At 43.3% G+C, this 24,681-nt stretch overlaps 1 protein-coding gene across 2 annotated transcripts; it reads right to left on the bottom strand.

Annotated features, from left to right (window-relative positions):
- Positions 1-1,581: 1,581 nt before the first annotated feature.
- On the bottom strand, positions 1,582-18,430 carry smarcb1b (SWI/SNF related, matrix associated, actin dependent regulator of chromatin, subfamily b, member 1b). 2 transcript variants are annotated; one of them, XM_046290403.1, is made up of 10 exons: positions 18,275-18,430; positions 17,460-17,571; positions 17,030-17,138; positions 16,532-16,669; positions 13,941-14,068; positions 11,175-11,341; positions 5,725-5,915; positions 4,581-4,592; positions 3,579-3,710; positions 1,582-2,267 (listed from the first exon to the last, which is right to left on the bottom strand). In XM_046290403.1, the coding sequence occupies exons 1-10, from the start codon at positions 18,356-18,358 to the stop codon at positions 2,228-2,230; spliced, it is 1,113 nt and encodes a 370-aa protein (XP_046146359.1). In that variant the 5' UTR covers positions 18,359-18,430; the 3' UTR covers positions 1,582-2,227. The 2 variants fall into 2 exon arrangements, with proteins under 2 accessions (XP_046146359.1, XP_046146360.1); XM_046290404.1 differs by lacking the exon at positions 4,581-4,592.
- Between the last annotated feature and the right edge of the window lie 6,251 nt (positions 18,431-24,681).

Raw genomic sequence — 24,681 nt, 5'->3', positions numbered from 1 at the left:
ACATACACATGACCCCTAACCTATGCTATTTTATACATGCATTATTCAGGCGGCAAGAGGACGTTGCCAAGTTCCTAAAAGTTCGGCAATGTGCAGTTACAGTAGATGGGGGGATACTTTGGGGAATAACATTTATTTCAATGGATGTTGTTTTAATAATTCCAAAACATTTATTTCTTACAGTTCTCATGGTGCTCACTAAATTGTTATGCCATGTCCAACGTAGCTGCTTGTAGCTAAACGAGTGTCAATTTTCAATGTTTTGAGTGAAACGGATGGTTTTCGGAAGTAGTGATGTAACCATTTTCCCCAAACCAGATTCAGATGACTTCCTATGAGTTTGATGGGGTTCTTTCTTTCTGTTTTGCTTAGGCAAGCATTAGTCATGGATCTGTCATCCTTTTGTGGTCTGCTTCAACCAATCAAGCATACAGTAGGAATCTGAGCCCCCAGATGCTGAATGATGGTTCCAATAAGAGCCATCCTGTCTGTGGGGTATGAAGTCAGTAGGGGAACTCCATGGCCTAGATTAGGAGGACCCATAGGGGATACAAGACACAGGAAAGACCCCACTTCCAACTACTCTGAGCAGAAATGTTTTTTTTTCCCGTGTCACGAGGCTTTTAATGCCAGTTACAGAAAGATGCTTCTTCATTATTCATATTAATTCACATACCCGTTTGTTGGTAATGAAGAAAGTGGACAGGTATAATGCTTTATAAGCATGTACAGTATGAGCATTTATGTCATATGGCTTATATTATGTAGCAATACTGTTTCAAAATGGCAGTTCTTTAGTCAGTACAAGACATTGAAAGGGGGGGGGGTCATACATGTTTATGACAAGTATTACAATGCATTATACCCACAATGCATTATACCCATTAGCGTTAATGTTGTGTTACCAGCTGGTCTATTCTTTAACAAACACAGCTAGTAAAGTAGTTTTTCTCCACATTTATGTAAAATTAATCTGGAGAGATACTCAAATGCATTTACAATGCCCTTGGAGGCATGTCAAGTGCATACTAGTGTGATTTCCTGTAGTTTAGCATGAAACTTACAATGTGATGAATGACACACAGGAACATCCCAATCTCTGAAACAGCCCTTACAGCTCATTTATCAGTGCCAACACTGCCACCAATGAAAGAAATGGGATCGGTTGCCAAAGGATTGTGGTTTTTCGTTAATCTCTTCAGTTCCATGTGAACGATCTCCAATTGCTGGACCGTATAAAAGATATGCCATCTTGAATTTCAAAGGGACACACTGGAAAATCTTACCCTGAGAACACAATATCTCAAATGTGAAAAGTGTGAGTGTAGAGATTAGTCCCCATTTAAGCTGATTAAACTGAACCAGTTAAAAGTATGTTTAACCAAGAAACCATGCAGATTCAGCACTTCGGTATGGGAGATTAGGTCACAAGGAAGAGCTTGAGCGAACTGAAGAGAAACAGAATCGACTCGCTGGCCTTAAAGCCACACAGACTGAAGCAAATCTATTTTAAATACCTCACAGTGACAATGAATAATAGCCCACTGTTGATGATTTTAGAGCAACAAACTACATCTGTAATGAAGTCTATGGCATTTTATTAAAAAAGGAAACAAAACAAAAACGTTGACTAAAAGTATCAGCACCTTTACAAAAAGAAAGCACAATACATAAGTTTACATTATTTGCAAGAGTTGAGTCTGCTCGAGTGTAACATTAGTTTCTATTAAAACGGACAGGTCAGTCAGTCGTCCATCTGCATCGTCCATCAAGAGGGATACGAGTGCACCAAAGCAGTATTACAGTTTGAGCTCACTTAGATGGTGAGTCTGTAGAAACAACAAAGGCTACATTTCATACGGATCCATACACTCTACCCATGGCACCTTTCATTTACCACCTCGTCTCATCAGAGATGAGTAGCGGCTTGAACCACTACAGGGGCTTGGATTGGGCAATGGAAATGGAGAAGGCTCCTTCAACAAAAGTCCCTGTTCCTGGATCAAATGTAATTCTTGTAATTAATGGAGTTAGGTATGTGACAATGGTCCTGGATCAGTGTCCAGAGGACATGACAGCCAAGCATAGAGTTAGTTAACATTATGGGGGCTGTAAGAAGGGACCAATGGAATGTCTATTGTTGAGTTTGTGTGTCTCTCTCATAGGGCCCATTGGGGTTGACCATTTGTTGACCAGAGGCTCTGTAGTAGCTTACTGCTGCTTCTCTCTACCAGGCAGGGGCAGTGTTGGCAAGTCGTCTCATTCGTCTGAAAGGAAAACACATGGAATAGGTTATTATGTGGTCGATGGCAAATCGGCTGGATGAATAGAGAAGATTCTTAAATGGGGAATCTGATGACGTAGGACAGGGGCTGTCATACTGCTGACCAGATGCCCTATTACAAATTAGAAACGGACTGGTTTTGCCCAGATCAGTTTTCAAATAGTCTGACTGGTGCAGACCAAAAGCAATGTGTCTGATTGAGGCAAAACCATCTCGTGGTCTCTTCCTCAACCTTCCAGTTTACTGGTCTGTCTCTGTAACGTTTGGGCAGCATAGGATTCCTTTAAGCCATTCTATAGCAGTGGACATAGAGACGGGGAGAGGGCGCTAGTCATAGAGGAAGGCTCTATGTCAATGTCTTTCTGCGAGTCCTCCCATCTCCTCACCTCCTTCTCAACTGTAGAAGGTCCAAGGTCTCTCCCCTCGAACCTTCTTCTCCAAGGGGTTTTGAGAAGTAAGCAAGTAGAGAGGATGCGAGGAATCGAAAGGAAAGATGAATTGAGAAAGAACCCAGGTTTTGAATGGCAGGCCATCTCTCTCTCTCTCTCTCTATTAGCTGGCATTCCTGTCAGGTTTTGAATGGCAGGCCATCTCTCTCTCTCTATTAGCTGGCATTCCTGTCAGGTTTTGAATGGCAGGCCATCTCTCTCTCTCTCTCTCTCTCTCTATTAGCTGGCATTCCTGTCAGGTTTTGAATGGCAGGCCATCTCTCTCTCTCTATTAGCTGGCATTCCTGTCAGGTTTTGAATGGCAGGCCATCTCTCTCTCTCTCTCTATTAGCTGGCATTCCTGTCAGGTTTTGAATGGCAGGCCATCTCTCTCTCTCTCTCTATTAGCTGGCATTCCTGTCAGGTTTTGAATGGCAGGCCAACTCTCCCTCTATTAACTGGCATTCCTGTCAGGTTTTGAATGGCAGGCCATCTCTCCCTCTATTAACTGGCATTCCTGTCAGGTTTTGAATGGCAGGCCATCTCTCTCTCTCTATTAGCTGGCATTCCTGTCAGGTTTTGAATGGCAGGCCAACTCTCCCTCTATTAACTGGCATTCCTGTCAGGTTTTGAATGGCAGGCCATCTCTCCCTCTATTAACTGGCATTCCTGTCAGGTTTTGAATGGCAGGCCATCTCTCTCTCTCTCTATTAGCTGGCATTCCTGTCAGGTTTTGAATGGCAGGCCATCTCTCTCTCTCTCTATTAGCTGGCATTCCTGTCAGGTTTTGAATGGCAGGCCATCTCTCTCTCTCTCTCTATTAGCTGGCATTCCTGTCAGGTTTTGAATGGCAGGCCATCTATTACCTAGTGTTCCTGTCCTGGTCCCTGATCTTCTTCTCCATCTCTGCGTCTGTCAGGGTCTCCAGCAGGGGGCACCATGTGTCAGCGTCGCCTGTGTTGCGGATGGCGATTTCCACCGTAGGCAAGGGATTCTCACTGCAGGAAATGACATCAGAGCGACAGGAAATCAAAGACAAACGAGGAAGAGAGCGCCCAGGATGGGACATGCTGCAGTCATGGTGTGTTGAAGAAGTGGAAGAGCAAATAAGAGGCATCTTGGGGAGGAAAAAAAAGAACCCCGTTGTCACTCGTGGGTTAGTCCCATTTTGATGAGGAATAGACATACAAAGGGACAAAAATGTGACTTTCTACCATGTATTTTTTTCACACCCAAGATGCCATGTAAAAGTAGAAAAGTAAAGCACACTTAACCAAAGCATTGAAACAGTCAAAGCAGCCATCAATCAAAAGCTGCTCGGACCACTACAGCATTTTACGTACCTCTAGTCAAAATGCCTACAAAACATTATTCCACCTGGTAAAAGGGATTCCAAAATAACACATTCAATTTCAATTTGACAAATTAAGACCTAGGACAATAGATAGGAAGGCACCCGTGGAACCGTTTGGTCAGATACTTCCTGGATTTCTGAACCTCTCCCTATGTAGTGACAATAAGCCACACAGTACTTGACTATCCTTTCCATTCTATGTGCGGACTGCAGTTTGTAGACAAACCAACAGTGATAACTACAGTTTTCCCTGACTTGGCAGAAACAGAATACCTCATACAACTTCATAGGTTTTACTCTTCATAAACAATTCATATAGTTTCCATACTTTGGGGGGGGGGGGGGGGGTGTGTCCTGCAAAGTTAAGGAAACAGGCGAGAGAGAGAAAGAGATAAAAAGTGTAAATGTACTCAGCTTCCCAGGGCAGACCGTGTCAAGAGAACGTGGGTGGGTAGTAGAGGGTTAAGCTTGGGGAAGAGGGGGGGTAGTTCAAGTAATTCAAAAGCATATTGACCTGAAATCAGACCTATAAGGGACAGACAAGTGGGGGGAGAGAGTAGAAAAGAGAATTAATTTGCAATGCAAAACAAAAAAAAGCCATGATGATGACGATGTTAGCTAAACTCCTCATTTCCCATTTACACACAATCAATGGCTTGAAATGACTTGAAAAGCATTGGCATCAGGGTTGGGCTCAAAACCGAAACCAATCGAATGTAAATTGTTTAGTAATACCAATAAAAAAAATCTGCCATTTCTCAATTTGTTAAATGTGCTTTTTCCAGTTCATTTCATGAAATCACCATTAGTGGAATGGAATTGAGTCCAACACTGATTGATAAGCAGGTCACAAATGATCCAAAAGTCCCAAATGAACTGAGCCAAGCTGATGGGATGAGACAAACCATGCAAGGCAGAGTGGGGGAGGAGCACATACAGCCGTTTTGTTTGTGCATGTCTGTCACTGGCAGGGGGGAAACCTATACAACGTTAAGATATTTCAATTTGTAAAACGAATGCCATTACACGCTAAGAGGAACTGTTTCAGGGTTCAAATGGCTGAAGAGTACTACTTGAACAGATGAGGGGGTAGCAAGGTTTTTGTTTTGGTGGGAAAACACATGGTACTCATGCTTGTAAATAATGGATGTGTGTGTGTGTTTGTGTACTCAGTGATGTAAACAGGACGCAGGCAGTCTGTGTGTTTGAAATCTAAATCCACTTTGTGAGTCACAGGTAAGCAGCCAACTGTTAAACCCTCCACACACAAACACCTTAAACTGACCCCAGTCCATGTCACTGTGACATACAGTTAATCTTAAAAGAGCACAGAACATAGTAACATGAGGTGAACTAAATGCGTTCTGGCCTTATTCCAGCAACGCTCCATGATGCAGGCGACCACACATCTTGAGTATTTAAGACGTATTCTACAGGACAGAATGAGACTCTGGAAATGGCTGTGTTTAGGCTGAAAAATGTATGTGGGTGTTGCGACAAAGACACTGCAAGCAGAATGTGGACAGGTATTTCTACCACTTCAACTTTCAATTCCATCAGTACTCCAGGCAACGCATAGGACATTAATATGTCCGAACGAGCATGAGTGTGTGAAGGTTCTGGTCTGGGAGGGTGTCCTGTGTGTGTGTGTGTGTTACCTGAAGGCGTACGTCCTCTGGTGCCAGCTGAGCTGGCCACGGATGCTGTAGGCGATGGTGGTGACAAACTCTCCTCCCAGGCCCAGCTCGGAGCACAGCTTGAGGGCAAACGTCTCCGGAGAGTTCTCCCTCTCCGACATGTCCCACTCAAACTGGTCCACCAAGGAGATGTTCCCAACATGGATATTCAGCTGAGGCGCAAACACACAAACAGTTTAAGAGATACAGTATGTATCCGAGTGATGTGCCGCCAGTTTGAGACCCCTCTTTGTCACGTGGGCCAGGTGCAGACACTGGAAATTACTATTGAGATAGTCTTTGACCTTTGCAGCAGTGAAGTGTGTGTGTGTGTCCCTATAAAATCCACGTTGCGGAAAACACGGACAGAGTCAAGGAAATTCAGACATTAAACCGGAACATTCAAAAATGTTTTTAACGGAATAGTCAACTTAGAAAAGTCATTAAATTTGCGAAAGTTAATCATAAGACATGAACAAAATGAATAAGTTATTTGTATTTTCCTGTAACTTTCTGAAAGGGCAGAGGAATGCCCATCGGTGTGTGTTTTGTGGTGTTTGCATGTCTGGTTATCACCCTGTGCAGCCGTTAGCGATAATGCTGGTAGATGGAAAGGCTTTCCCAAAAACCTTGTCAATCATTTTTTCCGCTACAAAGCAGCCTACCTTGCAGAATGATTAGAGCCCGACGGGTAAATCGATTAACGGCAGATATTAGCCTTTCGCATAAATATTTGTATCTGCCTTTATGCCACAGATAAAATCATTGATATTATATACATAGGATAAAAAACCTATACGTCTGCTCATTTGTGTTAAACATTTTTATATTTCAATGGTTACCTGAAGAGGGCGCTCAACAAGCTGCTCATTGAACATTCAGTCCAAGGTCACAACGTGGAAGAGAGTAGTCATGGTGGTTTGACGGTGAGTAGCATGCCACAGCCAGCTTATTTGAATAAGTAAATAATCAAAAGTACACTTCAAGCAAGCAGCCCTATCCTCATCATATTTGCTTAGTTATAGGTCCTGAACAGTTATTCTGAAAAGATTTCTCTCTCATGTCGACCAGGAAGTTTGAAAAGAGGCTTAGTGGGCGGGAAGCTTATTTTGATAGAAATTAATGCCTTGACCGACAGCTCTTTGAAGCGTCTACAGTGCATTTGGAAAGTATTCAGACGCCTTGACTTTTTACGTTACAGCCTGCCTTATTCTAAAATGGATTAAATACATTTTTTCCCCCTCAATCTACACACAATACCCCATAATGACAAAGCAACAACGTCATTTATTTATTTATTTTAGAAACGTACGCATTCATGATTTAGAAAGGTACACACCAGTCTATATAAAAAGGTACCACCGTTGACAGTGCATGTCAGAGCAAAAAACAACCCACGAGGTCAAATTAATTGTCTGTAGATCTCTGAGACAGGATCGTGACGAGGCACAGATCTGGGGAAGGGTACCAAAAACTGGCTGCAGCTTTGATGGTCCCCAAGAACACAGTGGCCTTCATCATTCTTAAATGGAATAAGTTTGGAACCACCAAGACTCTTCCTAGAGCTGGCTGCCCGGCCAAACTGAGCAATCGGGGGGAGGGCCTTGGTCAAGAAGGTGACACGATGGTGACTGACAGAGTCCCTCTGTGGAGTTAGCTTAGCTAGAAACCTGTGCAACTTTTTTATTTTACCTTTATTTAACTAGGTAGGCTAGTTAAGAACAAGTCCTCCTTTACAACTGCGACCTGGCCAAGATAAAGCACAGCCGTTCGACACATACAACAACAGAGTTACACATGGAGTAAACAAACAGTCAATAATAAAAAAGTATATATACAGAGTGCAATTGAGGTAAGATAAGGGAGGTAAGGCAATAAATAGGCCATGGTGGCGAAGTACCGTAATTGCTGGAGTATTAAGCGCACCTGAATATAAACCGCACCCACTGAATTATTTAAAAAATATGTATTTTGTACATAAATAAGCCGCACATGTCTATAAGCCACAGGTGCCTACCGGTACATTGAAACAAATTAACTTTACACAGACTTCAAACGAAACACGGCTTGTAACAAAAATAAATAGGCTTTAACGAAACACGGCTTGTAACAAAAATAAATAGGATTTAACGAAACACGGCTTGTAACAAAAATAAATAGGCTTTAACGAAACACGGCTTGTAACAAAAATAAATAGGCTTTAACGAAACACGGCTTGTAACAAAAATAAATAGGCTTTAACGAAACACGGCTTGTAACAAAAATTAAACAGTAGCCTACCAAGAAAGTCATTGGTCACTATCTTCCACCTCCTGTGCACTGAAACCACTGAAGTCATCTCCTTCGGTGTCGGAGTTGAATAGCCTCAGAATTGCTTCATCCGATGTTGGATCGTTTTCATTGTCGCTCTCTTCACTTTCATCTGGAGGCAAATACCCCGCTGAGCTCATGCTGCCCCTTCAACACGCAGCAGTCCAGCCTTTCGAAACCCACTGATGATAGTGGATTTTTTGACAATGCTCCACGCTGTCAGGACCCACTGGCAGACTTGACCATAAGATGCTCTTCGCCTGCGGCCCGTTTTAGTGAAGGATTTCTCCCCACTTGTCATCCAAGCCTCCCACTGAACAAGGAGCGCCACCTTAAATGCACAATTTACACTGATGTCGAGTGGCTGCAAATAGTTTGGGCCATCTGCTTTTCTTCCCTCTGAAAGCTTTTGTTTTCTTTTTGCACCAGAGTCAGTTCCTCACGCTGCCGTTTCCAACATCTTATCATCGACTCATTAAGGCCAAGCTCCCGTGCAGCAGCTCCATTTCCTTTTCCAACAGCCAGATCAATCGCCTTCAACTTGAAAGCTGCATCATATGCATTTCTCTGTGTCTTTGCCATGAGGGTGACAAAATTACTACCGTAATCAGAATGATGGGAAGTTTGAGCGCGCTCGATTTACGTCACATGTGACGGTGCTCAGTTTTTTGGCGGCATGAATCTTGTGAAAGCGGGAAAAATCCATAAATTAGCCGCGTCATTGTATAAACCGCGAGGTTCAAAGTGTGGGAATAAAGAGATGGCTTATAGTCCGGAAATTACGGTAATTACAATATAACAATTAAACACTGGAATGGTAGATGTGCAAGTAGAGATACTGGGGTGCCAAGGAGCAAGATAAATAAATACAGTGTGAGGAAGTTGGAACAGCGACTTACAGATGCAATGATCTGTGTGCTGCTCAGACAGCAGGTGCTTAAAGCTAGTGAGGGAGAGTCTCCAGCTTCAGTGATTTTTGCAGTTCGTTCCAGTCATTAGCAGCAGAGAACAGGAAAGAAAGGAGGCCAAAGGAGGAATTGGCTTTGGGGGTGACCAATGAGATATACCTGCACGTGCTACAGGTGGGTGCTGCTATGGTGCTATGGTGACCAGTGAGCTGAGAACGCTATCAGAGAAGTAGTTGGTGAACCAGGCGTGACAATCATTTGAGAAACCAAGGCGGTTTAGTCTGCAAATAAGAATGTGGTGATTGACAGAGTCGAAAGCCTTGGCCAGGTCGATGAATACAGCTTCACCGTAATGTCTCTTATCGATGGCGTTTATGATATCGTTTAGGACCTTGAGCATGGCTGAGGTGTACCCATGACCAGCTCTGAAACCAGACTGCATAGCGGAGAAGGTACGGTGGGATTCGAAATGGTTGCTATGTGCTATCTCCCTTATGTGCCAACACTGTACTGGCGCCAAAGTGAAAAATTATCCTTTATTCAAAAAGACCACTGTTCGCTGTACTGCAGCGCCAGCTGTGCCACCAGAGACTCTGGGTTCGCACCCAGGCTCTGTCGCAACCGGGAGGTCAGTGGGGCGACGCACAATTGGCCCAGCGTCGTCCGGGTTAGGGAGGGCTTGGCCGGTAGGGATATCCTTGACTCATCGCGCACCAGCAACTCCTGTGGCGGGCCGGGCGCAGTGCACGGTAACCAAGGTTGCCAGGTGCACGGTATTTCCTCCAACACATTGGTGCGGCTGGCTTCCGGGTTGGATGTGCGCTGTGTTAAGAAGCAGTGCGGCTTGGTTGGGTTGTGTATTGGAGGACGCATGACTTTCAACCTTCATCTCTCCCGAGCCCGTACGGGAGTTGTAGCGATGAAACAAGATAGTAGCTACTAAACAATTGGATACCACGAAATTGGGGAGAAAAAGGGGTAAAATTAAAAAGAACACTGTTACTGTCTGGGCCTATTACGTTAGCTGGTGGGATTATTTCGTTTGTTTTCACAAATACGCAAAAAGCAAGACAGTTGGTGCAGAGCTATCATTCAGGCTATGTGCTTGCATTCATGATTAGATAAGTTGCTAACATTAGTGAGCTAGCTAAATTAGAATGTGTGAGTAAAACCAGTACGGCAAGTATTTGCCTGCATAAACATTTTCAGTCATCGGTGCATGACATTTGCAGTTTAACTCTATAGCCAATACCTTTTGTATTGAATTACGGTATAATGTACACATGGTTTCTGTAAGGAAACACTGTCGTAATGAACAGCTAGCTTGCGCTTGATCTAACGTACTCTCACTGCAAGGTTGCCATAAAGTGTGTTACTTTTGACCTTTGTAAACACTAGTAAATCTACTCAAGATAAATGCTGACACCTAGTTACGAACGGCATGTTACTGCATTTCAATGCTTATTTGTGAACAGTGCAGTTTCAGATTGACTTGAGACAAATTTTATTTGATTAATCCAGCCACCCCTTGTGGTGGTTTAGCGCAAACACTTTTGCATACTTCTTATCCACTGCCATAGATGCACATCTTTTAAGTTGTACCTAAGGTAAAATAAACATGTTTAACTATCATATTTAGAGGTGAATATCCTGTAAACCAAATAAAATGTTCTTAAATCATTTGTAATTTAGTTAAGAAATCAGAGTATCTGTTAATCCTTTGGAGCACAATGTGTAAAAAAAAATGCTTTTCTCCACCTCTCATAAAAAATAAAACACTTTTTTTTTTTAAATGGCAGATAGTCGCTAATCGTTACTTTTGCTTCCCTATCAGTATCAGCTTCACTAAAAACGGTAAAAAAATACAACAATTAAAAATCACATCTTTCAGGCTCGAAGAGTGATATCATGATTATTTGAATAAATCCAGTGCAGATTTGTTTTCCTAAACTCTGCAATTCACATGAACGCTACAGAAACACCGCTAACCAAACAACAGTCTCTGGCATTAAAGGGTAACTACACCCAAAATGTAATCTATATCATATTTTTCCTAGACATCAAAAGTAGTCTCGTGAAGTGGTTTAAGCATTGTTTTGGACTAAAACAAACTTGTGTGATTTTGAGAGTGAAAATCTGAAAAAAAAACTAAACAGAATCAGGCAAAAAATTATACAACTGATTTTATAAAGTCCCTAGTGTGTGTGTACCCACCTTGATGATGACCCTCTGGTCGGTCTGCTCGTCCAGGATGCTGTCTGTGGGGTAGGACTCTATCTGCTGGCGGATGGCTGAGGCAATGGCCGGGACGAAGGCCAGTGGGTTCAGGTCCAGGTCGTCACACAGGATCTCTGCAAACATCTCCGGGGTCATCAGCTTCTCTGGAGGAGCGGGAGAGGATGGTGGAAGAGTGAAGGGTTGAGTCTCAATAGTCTAAAGAGGCTTCCTCATCTACTTTCTTACATTTGGAGAGTTCAGGGGTGAATCTCAATACTCTATGAAGCAGCTTCCTATGTGTATGTTCATGCATCTTCAGATCAGTGCACATAAAACAAAGGGTTCACAAGGATAGGAAGGAAGCCCCAGCTTTAATATTTCAGCTTCCAACAAAGTAATTGTCTCAACGTCAACAGTGAAGAGGAGACTCCGGGATGCTGGTGTTCTAGGCAGAGTTCCTCTGTCCAGTGTCTGTGTTCTTTTGCCCATCCTAATCTTTTTATTGGCCAGTCCGAGATCTGGCTTTTTTATTTTGCAACTCTGCATAGAAGGCCAGCATCCCAGAGTGGCCTCTTCACTGTTGACGTTGAGACTGGTGTTTGCGGGTACTATTTAATGAAGCTGCCAGTTGAGGACTTGTGAGGCATCGGTTTCTCAAATTAGACACTAATGTACTTGTCCTCTTGCTTCTTTAAAATCAGCACAACCATTTTTAGCTGTGCTAAGATAATTGCAAAAGGGTTTTCTAATGATCAATTAGCCTTTTAAAATTATCAACTTGGATTAGCTAACACAAAGTGCCATTGGAACACAGGAGTGACGGTTGCTGATAATGGGCCTCTGTACGCCTATGCAGATATTCCATTTTTTATATTTTTAAATCAGCCGTTTCCAGCTACAATAGTCATTTATAACATTAACAATGTCTACATTGTATTTCTGATCAATTTGATGTTATTTTAAATGGATAAAATGTACTTTTCTTTCAAAAACAAGGACATTTCTAAGTGTAAACTCTCCTTCCACACTCATACCAAACATCTCCAATCCAAAATCAAATCTAGAAATAGGTTTCTATTTCGCAACAAAGCCTCCTTCACTCACGTCACCAAACTTACCCTCGTAAAAGTGACTATCCTACCGATCCTCGACTTCGGCAATGTCATCTACAAAATAGCTTCCAATACTCTACTCAGCAAATTGGATGCAGTCATCACAGTGCCATCCGTTTTATTACCAAAGCACCTTATACCACCCACCACTGCAACCTGTATGCTCTAGTCGGCTGGCTCTCGCTACATATTCGTCGCCAGACCCACTGGCTCCAGGTCATCTACAAGTCTATGCTAGGTAAAGCTCCGCCTTATCTCAGCACACTGGTCACGATAACAACACCCAACCGTAGCACGTGCTCCAGCAGGTATCTCTCACTGGTCATCCCCAAAGCCAACACCTACCTCCTTTGGCCACCTTTCCTTCCAGTTCTCTGCTGCCAGTGACTGGAACGAATTGCAAAATCGCTGAAGCTGGAGACTTACATTTCCCTCACTAACTTTAAACATCAGCTATCTGAGCAGCTAACCGATCGCTGCACATAGTCCATCTGTAAATAGCCCACCCAATCTACCTACATCATCCCCATATTGTTTTTTTATTTACTTTGCTGCTCTTTTGCACACCAGTATCACTACGTACACACCATCATCTGCTCATCTATCACTCCAGTGTTAATCTGCTAAATTGTAATTACTTTGCTACTATGGCCTATTTATTGCCATACCTCCTCATTCCATTTGCACACACTGTATATAGAGACTCTTTTTTTCTATTGTGTTGACTGTATGCTTGTTTGTTCCATGTAACTTTGTGTTGTTGTTTCTGTCGCACTGCTTTGCTTTATCTTGGCCAGGTCGCAGTTGTAAATGAGAAATTGTTCTCAACTAGCCGACCTGGTTCAACAAAGGGGAAATAAAAAAATTTAAAAAACATTTTAAACAGTAGTGTATTCAAAAATCTTGCATATCTTATTTTCCATCATTAACAATTAATATGCGTAATAATATTGACAGTTCACTCAAAGTATTGTTTGCTATGCTTATCTCTACCATGTTGAGTACTTTTGTTCAAATTCGTTATTGATCCTTTCTTCTAATAGCATCTTATCCATTTTTAAAATAATAAAGTTCAATAATTATTTTACTACATTCCCTATCTTGAATGGTAGTGTAGTTGTAGTTTATTTAACAATTATTTAATTGTAATTGCTTTTCTATCCATTTTTTTATTATTATTACAATCCCTACCATGGCTAGTATTTGGTGTTCCATTATTCGACTCCTCTATGAGAACGTTGTAATTTTTAGAATAGCCATGGAGTAGTCTTTGTGTCTCGGAACATTTGGTTGTCAATAATTTGTATATTGACTACGAGAGCTACATGCTTCCCTTTGAATCTATTCTCAGGAACTTTTTCTCTTTCTTGAATACCAGTACGTACTAGATTCTCTCATAGATCTAGTCTGTAAGTCAAGTAACGCTTCTCTCAGAAAGACGTTTTCCTTTTTCATTAACGTCCGTTTCTCCCACTTCTATTGTAAGGCCCTAGATTAATGAGATGCATTCAGTGTGGCTTTCTTTTAAAACAGGTTCTGTTACAGGCAACGATTCTACAGCCTTTTTGGTTGTTTTCAGAACAACACCCGTAACTAGACTTTGTTGCTCTAAAGCAGTCTTCCTCCCGGCGGATGGAGAGTGGATCAGTACCGTTCATGTTCCAGGTGAACGCATCTCTGAGCTTCTGCCCATCAATCTCCATGTCCAGACGGATGGGAACCAGCACCTCGGCCTGAGACGCGTTCTCGTGGATCACCGCCGGGTCGTGGTCGTCAAAGCTTTGCAGAGGGAAGAAGACAAGGTGTTAGATTAAACTACAATCTACGAAACGTTAGTACGACATTTCTTGGAGACCCCATTAAAGACATTTATCGTGAATAGCAGGCTCTAAAATCTACCGCTAATTTAGCTTTTACTCACTTCCAGCAGGTCATTGCTAGCAAAAGATTAATCCAATCAGCGTCATTGTACACCGGTGGCCATATTTGATACACCATTGGGAATGATGAATTGATGCTTATCATATGGGAATTCTTTTTGTCTCTCTCAGCATTCTACTAGCCTGGTGGTCTCGTCTGTTTGTACATTAGCCAACTTCTTTCTGTGTTTGTTCATTTGTCATGCTAACCATATGTATGGCTTGACAACAATAGAAGAGTTGGCACCACACAAAGAATTGGCCAGGGTAGTAGTCTACGCATTCTAGTAAAGTCTTAAGTTCTGTGTTGGACCCCAGGAATATTAGCAGACTTCATCTAATGTGGATCCTAATAAAATGATAAATTATAAACTGGGTGATTCAAGCCCTGAATTCTGTTTGGTTGACAGCCGTGGTATATCAGACCGTATACCACGAGTATGACAAAACATGTATTTTTACTGATCTAATTACGTTGGTAACCAGATTATAATAGCAATAAGGCACGTCAGAGACTTGTGGTATGTGGCCAATATACTCCGGCTAAGGGCTGTATCCAGGCACTCCACTTTGCATCATGCGTAAGAACAGCCCTTAGCCGTGGTATATTGGTCATATACACCCTCGTGTCTTATTGCTTAATACAACAATGGAAAATGTGATTGTCCTGCCCAATTGGGTGGACTGTGAAAGATTCAGGGATCTGTCTGCTCTACTGATTTGTAGACTGTATTTCCCAGACTAGATGTCCATCAACACTAACATTCAGAGTGCAGCATGCACAACATGTCCTGTTCAACAGATCACATCTGTGCCAGAGAAAGGAGAGATGTTCACTAGAGAAACCACAAGATCACAGCAAAAGGAGCAATGCTTTGAGCCAGATATGCTTACGTTGTTTTCAAGGTCTTGAAAAAAATATATGTGATTTCTAGCAATGTATAGGCCTTTTGGAGACTGTGTCAACTGTTGACAACCTAGCTGGGAAAGTGATACTAGGTCTACATTCTTTTAAAAATGATTCAAAACCCACAGAAGTGGTAGACCTCCGAAGTAAACAAGTGTTGTTTATTATCCCACCCGGTTGCCTTAGCAACTTAGGCTATACAAGGTGAAAAGGCATCACTGTTTATTCACCCAGTTTGCATCAATCTTTGTTTGTTCAAATAATTTTGTTATTTAGGCCTACATTTCACAAGTTAAGGGTGTCCTATTACAAAATGAACTTTTCTACCATCAGATAAACAAGAGCCTAACATAATTGAGTATGTACTTCCCTATTTATTATCTAAACCGTAGTTACAAATGCAAACAGCAACTAAACAAAGATGGCTGCCTTGCAATTCGGACATGAAAACAAGAACTACGGTCAGAGACCATGCCTGTTGAAAACATGGCAAAGGAACTTAAAAGCCTCCATCTTTCAAGGTCAGCAAAAAGTGCCCCTGTATAAACAGATGTGTTCTGATTAAGTTCCAGTCACACAATGAAATGCTTGTGTGATCTAGACGAGTGGGCTGTGGGACAGGGGAGAGAGGGAGGAATGTTTTCATAGACTGTCATGTCAGGACAGGAGATAGTGGTTGCTTTCTGGAAAACCATCGGAAAAGCAGCTGATGATGAACGAGCAATTCTACGGAATGTAAAAACCAGAGGAGTCCCAGTGACTCTGTATGACCTCTGTCTCAGACTGCATCTCCTGAACCCCAAATAGCTTGAGAGCAGGAGGTTGATAGAGTGCAACTGAACCATCCCTTACATTTTCCCACACTCTGAAGGTTCCCCATAATGACTACGGCTATGCAGTCATCCATTCACTGATGAGAGCCGTTGAGCAAGCAGATCTGAGATTCATCATCTCGTGTGGACATATCGGGACTATTCTGAAGGCTTATTTTCACAAGGGAAATGTAGAAATGACCTTGCAGTGGTCAATGAGAAAAAGAGTAGAAAGACAGTTCCACAAGTGTCAGAGCCTAACCTGGCCTGAAAAATGCAGCAATGTTTCTCAATTTGGAAGACAAGATGCATTAAGACTATAAAACAACTTTTTGATCTAACTATTTTTTTTTAACAAATCAAAAAACTAAAAATAAGAAATGGACACATCTTAAAATGTTACGCAATTATGAACTCAAATTTATTGATGTGAAAGTTGGACTGTATTTTATATATATGATTTTAAAATGTGAGAAACGTAAAGATTATAAAAAATAAAGGGCACGCCTATATAAATGGCACACAAGCAATCAATGTTTATTTGTGGCTGTATTTAAATGAATACATCCACAAACACTGGCCAATGTGGGTGGGCTTTCCTCACCACAGAGGGAAGGTCCTCTTCTTGTCGCGGCCCATGCGGTTGCGGTTGATGGTGGTGGAGCAGGGAACAGCGTCCAGGTGGTGGGAGCTGTTGGGCAGTGTGGGGACCCACTGGCTGTTCCTCTTCCCCTTCTGCTCCCTGAGATGGACAGAGAAGTAGGGACTTTTGAAAATACAATACTGTGACCAATGAAACCCATTTCGGTTTGTTCACACGCCAAGGTGCCTGTAGGTAGCTTGAAAAGGCACATTTTGCATACATACTCCCAAAATTTGGTAGCCAATATTGGTTAAATAAATACACACAAAAAATCCTCCCAGCTCAGTTGGTAGAGCATGGTGCTTGCAACACCAGGGTTGTGGATTCTATTCCAACAGGGGACTAGTATGAAAGGTATGAAAATGTATCCACTCACTAGTGTAAGTTGCTCTGGATAAGAGTGTCTGCTAAATGACTAAAATGTAAAATATGTAAATGCAGATAACAAGGAGGCATCACCTGAGGTAGGCCGGTGGTTCTGTGCTGATGGAAACAGCTTTGTACTTCTCATCGTTCCCCTCGAAAATCTCTTCACATTCGGAGGCCTTCAGCAGAGTCACACTTGTGGCTAAAAGTTATGTAACCATGTGTTGTGTTAATACTTTTTGCACCAACTCACTTTACCCCTACCTAGATGTACATAGCAACATCAATTACCTACTACCCCTGGACATCGACTCGGTACTGGTACTCCCTGTATATAGCCATGTTGTTTTTACTCTTTATTGTTATTTACCGTGTAATTATTCCTCGTGTCATTATTTCAACAAAAAAAATGTACCTTTAACTCTGCATTGTTAAAAAGAAGAAGACAAATAAGTGAGCAGTTAGTCTACACCTGTGCGAATGACAATAAAATAGCTATTTCTGACAAGAGCGTATCACTCACCGTGCGATGATGCTACAATTTTCTTCCTCTCCTCTACTGAGGCTAACCTCCTCGAGAGTGATGGGTACCTTTTATACAGGGAGCCCCTGAACATACGCAGGTAGTTTCCAACCTGAGAGCAAGGAGAAGAGTCAGCTATTCTGTACTTACTAGTAGAGTATAGGGCCCCAGACAATCCAGAAACAACCCGAAGCCCTTACACGTCATGTAGCCAAGTAGTGACTGAGCACGTAGCTAGTTAGCCGACGAAACTCAACGATTTACGATTGTACATCGTGGAGTTGAGTAGGCTTGTTAGTTGCTAGGTATACAGTTGTCTACTTTAGTTAGCTAGATCTTGTTTCTGCATATGATTCATATCTCCAATAGTGTTTGACTATAATATGGGCAGAGAGTAGCTGTTTGGAGTTTTTAAATGAACAATGTTGGGAGAGAACCACCCAACGCACAACTCCAGACGGTCACAACAATACCTAACGTTAGCTTGATAGAAAGGAGTTTGTCGATTGAATGGGTCAATGGTGCGCTCAGTTGATTTTGTGCTTTCTACTACAATACACAGCATTCTCATAGGCTACACTGTAACTGCATGCAATATTGACCGTGGTAGTGAACTAACGCTAGCTAGCTAGACATAGTTAATTATGCAAAGCGGGATGTTAGCTAGTTTGTGCTCTGGCTAGCTAGCTGCTAACGTTAGCTTTCAGAACAGACACAACAATGCAATGGCACAGGCTAATGATGGCCAAAATGCTGGCTGCCAGTACGCTGTGTTGTCAGCTAAATATTCCCGTTATCATACATCTCATACATACCTCTGATCCAACCATGTAAAAGTCTCCATCTTGCTCTAACTGAAATTTAATCGGTTTCTGCCCAAAGGTTTTGCTTAACGCCATTTTTACAGTAGCTAGCCAGTAACAAAGCTCCACAGCGCATGCTCAAACTGCCGTGTTTAAAAGTGTCAGTTCGGCGCCAAGGTGCGATGTCTTGTGAAGACAAGATAAAACATATAAAAACTGTATTTCTATGGTATATAACCTGGCATTTGACCGGTGATAAAATGTTTGCCAAACAGTCTTTTAAAATAAATGTATCTACCACCTTTGTGGAGAGTTGGTGGTCTAATGAAACTTGTGCATCTGTAATAATAATAATATATATATGCCATTTAGCAGACACTTTTATCCAAAGCGACTTACAGTCATGTGTGCATACATTCTATGTATGGGTGGTCCCGGGGATCGAACCCACTACCCTGGCGTTACAAGCGCCATGCTCTACCAACTGAGCTACAGAAGGACCACTCAAGTATGAAAAGTTTTCAAAAGAATCTGTGACTGATTCTTTGTAGTGTCAGCTGTCTTTGGGTGATTGTCAATTTCGGACAGTAGACTAGCCTTCTTCCTCCAATAATAATAATAACGCATTTGAATAAATGTTCCTCATATTTACTCCTCATAAACTACACCTGAACAAAATGATCATCAATCTAATGTGTAAAAGCACACAGATCATGCCTTTATAAGGTAATTGACATTGTAATATTATGGTGTGCTGTAAAAAAATATATAAAAAATAAAACTGTAACCCGTTACATTACCATCAGAAATATTGTAATCAGATTACAGATTCTTTTGAAAACTTTTCATACTTGAGTAAAAGTAAAGATACCTTTAAAAAAAAGTCACCCGGTAAAATATTACTTGAATAAAAGTCCAAAAGTAGTTGGTTTTAAATGTACTCAAGTATCAAAAGTATAAATTATTTCAATTTTCTAATATTAAGCAAACCAGACAACACGATTTTCAACACTCAGACACAATTTACGAACGAAGCATTTGTGTTTAGTGAGTCTGCCAGATCAGAGGCAGTAGAAGAGCGTGAACAATTATCCTGTCCTGCTTAACATTCTAAATGTAACGAGTACTTTTGGGTGTCGGTAAATGTAAGGAGTAAAAAGTACATTATTTTCTTTAGGAATGTAGCAAAGTAAAAGTAAAGGTTGTCAAAAATATAAAGATTAAAGTAAAGTAGAGATACACCAAAAAATGACTTTAGTAGTACTTATTAAGAATATTTTTACTTAAGTACTTTACACCACTGCACCTGAGCGAGTCTGACCACAAGTCAAAGACCACTATGATGACACACCAAATGTGTTTGTTGGTTCGCGGGAAAAGAGTAGGAATAGGCTTTTGTAAACTACAGTTCAAACTATGTCTTCCAACGGTGCGACTGCTGTCGGTATCCAAAGATTATCAAATTTGAATAAATGCTTGGAGGTAAGGATGACACCAGTGGTGTAGTCTATGACGATGCTTATTATTGGTATCTACATAGGCATTGATGTGAATCACACTGCTGCTCTTTCATTTAGCTATTTGCGCCTTACAGAATGTGGTTGTTGTGGATGGCTGTTCACAAATCTAAATGTGTATTTGAACCCAATAATGGCTGAATTAAATAAGTTTAAGCTGCCTATCAATCATTGTTTTTGAAAACAGTGGACAGCCAGTGAAAATGCACTCTTGCAACAGCTGCATAGTGCGGATCGAAGTCTATGGAATACAAGTGGGGCTTTTATTGCTCAATCTAATTAATGCTGATAAAAAAAAACATCCATAGGCCTAATGGACACATGCTCAGACTTGCACACTTTTGATAGATTTAAAGGAGTAATCTGTAGTTGCTACATCCATTTTGGATTTATAAATTATATATATACACTAACTGTCATGTTTGTCATTTATTATCATGTCTTGTCCCTGTGCTCCCCATTCTGTTCGTTTCCCTCTGCTGGTCTTATTGGGTTCTTTCCCTCTTTCTATCCCTCTCTCTCCCCCTCCCCCTCTCACTCTCTCGCTCTCTCTTCTCTCTATCGTTCCGTTCCTGCTCCCAGCTGTTCCTATTCCCCTAATCATCATTTAGTCTTCCCACACCTGTTCCCGATCCTTTCCCCTGATTAGAGTCCCTATTTATTCCTTTGTGTTCCGTTCCTGTCCCGTCGGTTCCTTGTTTAGTATTCACCATGCTGTGATTGCGTTTCGCCCTGTCCTGTCGTGTTTTTGCTGTGATTGTGTATCGCCCTGTCCTGTCGTGTTTTTTGCCTTCATCAGATGCTGCGTGTGAGCAGGTGTCTCTGTCAACTACGGCCTGCTACCCGAAGCGACCTGCAGTCTGTGGCCGCTTCTCCAGTTATTCCCTCTACAGACTAGAGGATTTCTGTTATTCCCTGTTTGGACTTAAATAAACTCTGTTTCTGTTAAGTCGCTTTTGGGTCCTCTTTCACCAGCATGACAGAAGGAACCGACCAAGGAATGGACCCAGCGACTTCAGACGTTACACTGCCGTCAAGATCCAAGGAGCCATGCTCGGCAGACACGAGCAGGAATTGTCTGCTGCTCGCCATGCCGTGGAGAACCTGGCCGCTCAGGTTTCCGACTCTCTGGACAGTTCCAGAGTCTACGTCTCGTGCCACCTGTTACTTCCTGGCCTATCCAGAACCTAGGGTTAATAACCCACCTTGCTACTCCGGGCAGCCCACTGAGTGCCGCTCCTTTCTCACACAGTGTGAGATTGTGTTCTCTCTCCAACCCAACACATACTCTAGAGAGAACGTCATTTCACTCCTTACTGGCCGGGCTGAGAATGGGGCACAGCTATCTGGGAGGCAAGGGCTGATTGCTCTAACAAATTCCAGAACTTTAAAGAGGAGATGATTCGGGTTTTTGACCGTTCAGTTTTTGGTAGGGAGGCTTCTAGGGCCCTGGCTTCCTTATGCCAAGGTGAACGGTCCATAACGGATTATTCTATTGAACTCTTGCTGCCTCTAGTGAGTGGAACGAGCCGGCGCTGCTCGCTCGTTTTCTGGAGGGACTCCACGCAGTGGTTAAGGATGAGATTCTCTCCCGGGAGGTTCCTTCAGATGTGGACTCTTTGATTGCTCTCGCCATCCGCATAGAACGACGGGTAGACACCGGGCTCGTGGAAGAGAGCTCGCATCAACGGTGTTTCCCTGCTCCGCATCGCAACCATCTCCCTCCTCTGGCTTTGAGACTGAGCCCATGCAGCTGGGAGGGATTCGCATCTCGACTAAGGAGAGGGAACGGAGGATCACCAACCGCCTGTGCCTCTATTGCGGAGTTGCTGGACATTTTGTTAATTCATGTCCAGTAAGAGGCCAGAGTCCATCAGTAAGCGGAGGGCTACTGGTGAGCGCTACTACTCAGGTCTCTTCATCTAGATCTTGTACTATTATGTCGGTCCATCTACGCTGGACCGGTTCGGGTGCTACATGCAGTGCCTTGATTGACTCTGGGGCTGAGGGTTGTTTCATGGACGAAGCATGGGTTCGGAAACATAACATTCCTTTCAGACCGTTAGACAAGCCTACGCCCATGTTTGCCTTAGATGGTAGTCATCTTCCCAGTATCAAATTTGAGACACTACCTTTAACTCTCACAGTATCTGGTAACCACAGTGAGACTATTTCTTTTTGATTTTCCGTTCACCGTTTACACCTGTTGTTTTGGGTCATCCCTGGCTTTTATGTCATAATCCTTCTATTAATTGGTCTAGTAATTCTATCCTATCCTGGAACGTTTCTTGTCATGTGAAGTGTTTAATGTCTGCCATCCCTCCCGTTTCTTCTGTCCCTACTTCTCAGGAGGAACCTGGCATTTGACAGGAGTGCCGGAGGAATATCATGATCTGCGCACGGTCTTCAGTCGGTCCCGAGCCAACTCCCTTCCTCCTCACCGGTCGTATGATTGTAGTATTGATCTCCTTCCGGGGACCACTCCTCCTCGAGGTAGACTATACTCTCTGTCGGCTCCCGAACGTAAGGCTCTCGAGGATTATTTGTCTGTGTCTCTTGACGCCGGTACCATAGTGCCTTCTTCTTCTCCGGCCGGGGCGGGGTTCTTTTTTGTTAAGAAGAAGGACGGTACTCTGCGCCCTGCGTGGATTATCGAGGGCTGAATGACATAACGGTTAAGAATCGTTATCCGCTTCCCCTTATGTCATCAGCCTTCGAGATTCTGCAGGGAGCCAGGTGCTTTACTAAGTTGGACCTTCGTAACGCTTACCATCTCGTGCGCATCAGAGAGGGGGACGAGTGGAAAACGGCGTTTAACACCGTTAGGGCATTTTGAGTACCGGGTTCTGCCGTGGTCTCGCCAATGCGCCAGCTGTTTTTCAGGCATTAGTTAATGATGTTCTGAGAGACATGCTGAACATCTTTGTTTTTGTCTATCTTGACGATATCCTGATTTTTTCTCCGTCACTCGAGATTCATGTTCAGCACGTTCGACGTGTTCTACAGCGCCTTTTAGAGAATTGTCTCTACGTAAAGGCTGAGAAGTGCTCTTTTCATGTCTCCTCCGTTACTTTTCTCGGTTCCGTTATTTCCGCTGAAGGCATTCAGATGGATTCCGCTAAGGTCCAAGCTGTCAGTGATTGGCCCGTTCCAAGGTCAAGTTGCAGCGCTTTTTAGGTTTCGCTAATTTCTATCGGCGTTTCATTCGTAATTTCGGTCAAGTTGCTGCTCCTCTCACAGCTCTTACTTCTGTCAAGACGTGTTTTAAGTGGTCCGGTTCCGCCCAGGGAGCTTTTGATCTTCTAAAAGAACGTTTTACGTCCGCTCCTATCCTCGTTACTCCTGACGTCACTAGACAATTCATTGTCGAGGTTGACGCTTCAGAGGTAGGCGTGGGAGCCATTCTATCCCAGCGCTTCCAGTCTGACGATAAGGTTCATCCTTGCGCTTATTTTTCTCATCGCCTGTCGCCATCTGAGCGCAACTATGATGTGGGTAACCGTGAACTTTAGCCCTAGGCGAATGGCGACAGTGGTTGGAGGGGGCGACCGTTCCTTTTGTCGTTTGGACAGACCATAAGAACCTTGAGTACATCCGTTCTGCCAAACGTCGTTTCGAGTTTGTGATTTCTTACCGTCCGGGTAGCAAGAACACCAAGCCTGATGCCTTATCCCGTCTGTTTAGTTCTTCTGTGGCTTCTACTGATCCCGAGGGGATTCTTCCTTATGGGCGTGTTGTCGGGTTAACAGTCTGGGGAATTGAAAGACAGGTTAAGCAAGCACTCACGCACACTGCGTCGCCGCGCGCTTGTCCTAGTAACCTCCTTTTCGTTCCTGTTTCCACTGTCTGGCTGTTCTTCAGTGGGCTCACTCTGCCAAGTTAGCTGGTCATCCCGGTGTTCGAGGCACTCTTGCGTCTATTCGCCAGCGCTTTTGGTGGCCGACTCAGGAGCGTGACACGCGCCGTTTCGTGGCTGCTTGTTCGGACTGCGCGCAGACTAAGTCGGGTAACTCTCCTCCTGCCGGTCGTCTCAGACCGCTCCCCATTCCTTCTCGACCATGGTCTCACATCGCCTTAGGCTTCACTACCGGTCTGCCTTTGTCTGCGGGGAAGACTGTGAGAGCCGCCAATAAACGCAGGATTAAGAGTCCAAATTGTTGCGGCCAGAGAGTGTGGCTTTCCACTCGCAACCTTCCTCTTACGACAGCTTCTCGTAAGTTGACTCCGCGGTTCATTGGTCCGTTCCGTGTCTCCCAGGTCGTCAATCCTGTCGCTGTGCGACTGCTTCTTCCGCGACATCTTCGTCGCGTCCATCCTGTCTTCCATGTCTCCTGTGTTAAGCCCTTTCTTCGCACCCCGTTCGTCCCCTCCCCCTCCCGTCCTTGTCGAGAGCGCACCTATTTACAAGGTACATAAGATCATGGACATGCGTTTCGGGGACGGGGTCACCAATACTTAGTGGATTGGGAGGGTTACGGTCCTGAGGAGAGGAGTTGGGTTCCGTCTCGGGACGTGCTGGACCGTTCACTCATCGATGATTTCCTCCGTTGCCGCCAGGATTCCTCCTCGAGTGCGCCAGGAGGCGCTCGGTGAGTGGGGGGTACTGTCATGTTTGTCATTTATTATCATGTCTTGTCCCTGTGCTCCCCATTCTGTTCGTTTCCCTCTGCTGGTCTTATTGGGTTCTTTCCTCTTTCTATCCCTCTCTCTCCCCCTCCCCTCTCACTCTCTCGCTCTCTCTTCTCTCTATCGTTCCGTTCCTGCTCCCAGCTGTTCCTATTCCCCTAATCATCATTTAGTCTTCCCACACCTGTTCCCGATCCTTTCCCCTGATTAGAGTCCCTATTTATTCCTTTGTGTTCCGTTCCTGTCCCGTCGGTTCCTTGTTTAGTATTCACCATG

The sequence above is a fragment of the Oncorhynchus gorbuscha genome, linkage group LG11, assembly GCF_021184085.1.
Source record: "Oncorhynchus gorbuscha isolate QuinsamMale2020 ecotype Even-year linkage group LG11, OgorEven_v1.0, whole genome shotgun sequence".
Classification (NCBI taxonomy): Eukaryota; Metazoa; Chordata; class Actinopteri; order Salmoniformes; family Salmonidae; genus Oncorhynchus; species Oncorhynchus gorbuscha.
Note: the sequence above shows the minus strand (reverse complement) of the source record. Positions and strands in the feature narration are given on the sequence as shown.

Excerpts from the sequence above, each read along its gene's own strand:
- smarcb1b (XM_046290403.1), bottom strand. The coding sequence starts at position 18,358 with ATGGCGTTAAGCAAAACCTTTGGGCAGAAACCGATTAAATTTCAGTTA. Across the intron at positions 17,139-17,459 it reads AATTGTAGCATCATCGCACG|CCACAAGTGTGACTCTGCTG; the intron begins GTGAGTGATACG and ends CATAACTTTTAG. Across the intron at positions 11,342-13,940 it reads GTTCACCTGGAACATGAACG|AGAAGCTGATGACCCCGGAG; the intron begins GTACTGATCCAC and ends CCGCTCCTCCAG.